Here is a 3,770-nt window from a genome sequence, read left to right as displayed (position 1 = left end):
GTATATACACTGATCAATGATGTTCTCCGTAAATCCAAATGTAGAAACAACATTATGAAATTTAATATACCATTGGCGTGAAGCCTGCTTTAGCCCATAAATAGATTTATTCAACTTGCAAACAAGGTGACTTTTGTCCTTATCATAAAATCCTTCAGGCTGACGCATGTATACCTCCTCTTCAAGATCTCCATTTCAAGAAAGTTATTTTCACATCCATTTGATGTAACTCTAAATCGAATGAGCTACTAATGCCACGATTATTCTTAATAAATCCTTCTTTGATACTGGAGATAAGGTTTTATGGTAGTCAATGCCTTCCTTTTGAGTAAAACCTTTGGCTACAAGTCTGGCTTTATGTCGTTCAATATTACCAGATGAGTCTCTTTTAGTTTTAAAGACCCATTTGGAACCTATAGCAGAGGCTCCCTTTGGTAGCTCAACGAGATCCCAAACTTTATTTTTAGCCATAGATTATAACTCTTCTTTCATGGTATCATACCAAAGCGTGGAGTTTTCTCCACTCACGGCTTGTGAAAACGAGCATGGATCATCTTTTAGTCCAATATCATAATCAGACTCTTGGAGATATACAACATAGCCACTAGAAATTGCTGGTTTTTGAACTCTTGAGGATTTTCTTAGTCCCACTGTTTCAAACACTTCGTTAGTGGGTTCAGGTAAAGCGGGTTGATCTTCATGTGGCTCCTCAAGTGATGGTGGATCTTGAACTTGTTCTTGTTCAGATAATTCATGAGAATTTTTCTTAGCAACATTCAAGTTCCCAATATATAAAGGTACCACAGGTGGTTCCCTTATTTCTTCCAATTCTACCCTTTCAGTCAAACCACTCCCACTTTCTTCATGTTCCTCAAGAAATTTAGCATTTCTAGCCTCAACAATTTTAGGAGAATGAGAAGGACGATAAAACCTAAATCCCTTAGAGTTAACTGATAGCCTATAAAATAATCGCTTATTGTTCTTTCATCCAACTTCTTTAGTTATGGGGTTATAAACTTTAGTTGGACATCCACAAACGTGTAAATGATTTAAACTAGGTTTCTATCCTTTCCATAACTCAAAAGGTGTCTTTGGGACAACCTTGGATGGAACCCTATTTAAAATATACATAGCGGGTTTTAAGGCTTCACTCTATAAGGATAAAGGTAAACTTGATCTGCTAATCATGCTTCTTACTATTTCCATTAATGTCTGGTTCCTTCTTTGTGCCACACTATTTGTTGTGGTATTCCTGGTATGGTATATTGGGCAATTATACCTTCACTTTCAAGGAACTCAGCAAATGGACCCTTAACTTGTCCCTTATCTGTGTACCTACCATAATATTCTCCACCCCTATTAGAACTTACAATTTTGATCTGAGCACTAGTTTATTTCTCTACTTCTGTTTTGTAAACTTTAAAAGAATCAAGTGCTTCTGATTTGTTAAACAGAAAATAGATATACATATATCTTGAATAATCATCAATAAATGAGATAAAATATCTCTCACCATTCAAGCAAGGGGTAGAAAAAAGTCCACAGATGTCTGTATGTATGATCTGAAGCAATTGAGAACTTCTTTTGGCACCTTTAGTTGATTTCTTGGTCTGTTTACCCTTTATGCAGTCCACTCAAGTCCCAAAGTCAGAAAAATCAAGAGCTTTTAGAACTCCACCATTAACCAACCTTTTGACTCATTCGATAGAGATGTGTCCCAATCTCTTGTGCCAAAGACTTGATGAGTTCTCAGATAATACATCGCTTAGTGACAATTTCTTTATCATGCAAGGTTCAAATATTGCATTCAAATGTGGGGTCTATCTCAAGTTTATATAAATTTTCATTCAAATTTCTAAAATCAATAACTTTATTATCTTTCAAAAGTTTCACAAAAGGAAAATGACATTTCAAATCATATCCACTAATAGATAGTCTTAAAAGAGAAATTAAATTTCTAGAATAGTCTGGAACATTAAAGGTATTTTCTAAATCTAAGTGAAAACCATCTTTCAAAATGAGCCTATAAGTCCCCACGCCTTCCACACGTGAACGCGTCCTATTGCCAGAATAGACGTATTGTTCACTTCCTATCGGCTTCCTCTGAGTTAGAAAGCCCTGCATAATTTTGGCAATGTGAATTGTAGCACCAGAATCAATCCATCATGTATTATCAAAAACTTCAACAAAAATTAGATTCATAACATACAAAGGTAAAATTACCTTTCTTCTCAAGCCATTTCTTGTATTTTAGGCAATCCTTCTTCCAGTGTTCCTTCTTCTTACAGAAACGGCAAGCATCTTTATCAAATATGTTTTTCTTCATGAGAATACTTTTGCCCTTCTTTGCATTTCTCTTACCATGAGTCACCATATTAACACTTTTAGGTATCTCATGCTTCAACCTCTCTTCTTCTTGAACACGCATGGTCAAGAGTTTATTGATTGACCATTTATCTTTATGCGTGTAGTAAGAAATCTTGAATGGACCATATTCCACAAGAAGTGAGTTGAGAATGAAATGCACAAGAAATGGTTCATACATATCAACCTCAACGGACTTGAAGGGACTTGAGTTTAGCAGCAATGTCTCACATCTCCATAATGTGCTTACGCACTGTACGACTTCTGTCGAAAGTCATACTTGAGAGCATCTTCATAAGGGTGTTGGCCAATGCCTTGTCAGAGCTTACGAATTTTTCATCAATTGCCTTCATGTAAGCTATGACCTTATCACTATTAGGGATAGAACCCCTAATGCTTTGTCTTATGTGGGCTTTTATGAGCATTAAACTTAAGCGATTAAATCGCTCCCACTGCTCATAATTAGCCTTAGCCACTGGCATACTTGATTCCGTGGGAATAGGTGGTTCTTCCACACGGAGTGCCAGGTCCAGATCCGAGAACCCTAAAGTAAGAAGGACTTTCTCCTTCCATTCAGCATAATTGTCACCGGAAAGCATTGGAATTCGAGCATTCTCATTAAAATAAGCGGTAGGAAAAGTTGTAAAGGCAGAAAGCAAGGATACACATACATAAGCTATAAAGCACAATCCATCAAAAGGTGAATCGCGTAAAATACCGAGTCTAAGTAAATTCTAAACCCTCCTGGGGGCAGAGGTTGCAACTCATGCATAAAATTTACCTTACTATATTAGACTAATAAACCAAAATAACATATATTATTACGTACCTGTGGGCATAGAATAATTTTAAACTGAAAGGTTTACTATCTCATTTTAATTAATCTCACTAAAATAGTTACCTCCCTGTAGGGACGGGTTACTAATCTAATGAGATAATCGGACTAAATAGATGTCATTATAATTTTAATTTTAATCACTAAACTTTATGTGATTAAATAACTTAATTTCTTTTATATAAAGTACTCAAGATGCAGTCAGTGGCTACTCCTAAGTACATCACATAACAGAAAACTCAAAAGGACATCTTAGTATAATATGTCCAATAATCGACTTCACCGTATGTTGATTAGAGTCAAAACTGGGAATACACATTTTTAAGCATAATAATGGATATAGAGGACCAAATTGATAATTCTTATACTATTATAAGAATATCTTCATATAGTAGCAAATTATTTATTAGCACAAAACATAAAATAAACAAATAGAAGCAAAAATTCACGGTGACTTCTTCAAGATTTAAACGAATATTAAACCATTATTTGAATCCGCAAAACCGCTACCAAAATACAAGGTCGATACAAATGCATCAATGAAAATTGGGTGATGCTTTATAATACTAGG

At 35.2% G+C, this 3,770-nt stretch overlaps 1 protein-coding gene across 1 annotated transcript; it reads right to left on the bottom strand.

Annotated features, from left to right (window-relative positions):
- Nucleotides 1-2,591: 2,591 nt before the first annotated feature.
- LOC109237317 lies at nucleotides 2,592-3,203 on the bottom strand. The gene is made up of 2 exons (XM_019403611.1): nucleotides 3,194-3,203; nucleotides 2,592-3,040 (listed from the first exon to the last, which is right to left on the bottom strand). Exons 1-2 carry the CDS (start codon nucleotides 3,201-3,203, stop codon nucleotides 2,592-2,594), a joined length of 459 nt encoding a protein of 152 aa, XP_019259156.1.
- Nucleotides 3,204-3,770: the final 567 nt, after the last annotated feature.

Source organism: Nicotiana attenuata, unplaced genomic scaffold (assembly GCF_001879085.1).
Source record: "Nicotiana attenuata strain UT unplaced genomic scaffold, NIATTr2, whole genome shotgun sequence".
NCBI lineage: Eukaryota > Viridiplantae > Streptophyta > Magnoliopsida > Solanales > Solanaceae > Nicotiana > Nicotiana attenuata.
Note: the sequence above shows the minus strand (reverse complement) of the source record. Positions and strands in the feature narration are given on the sequence as shown.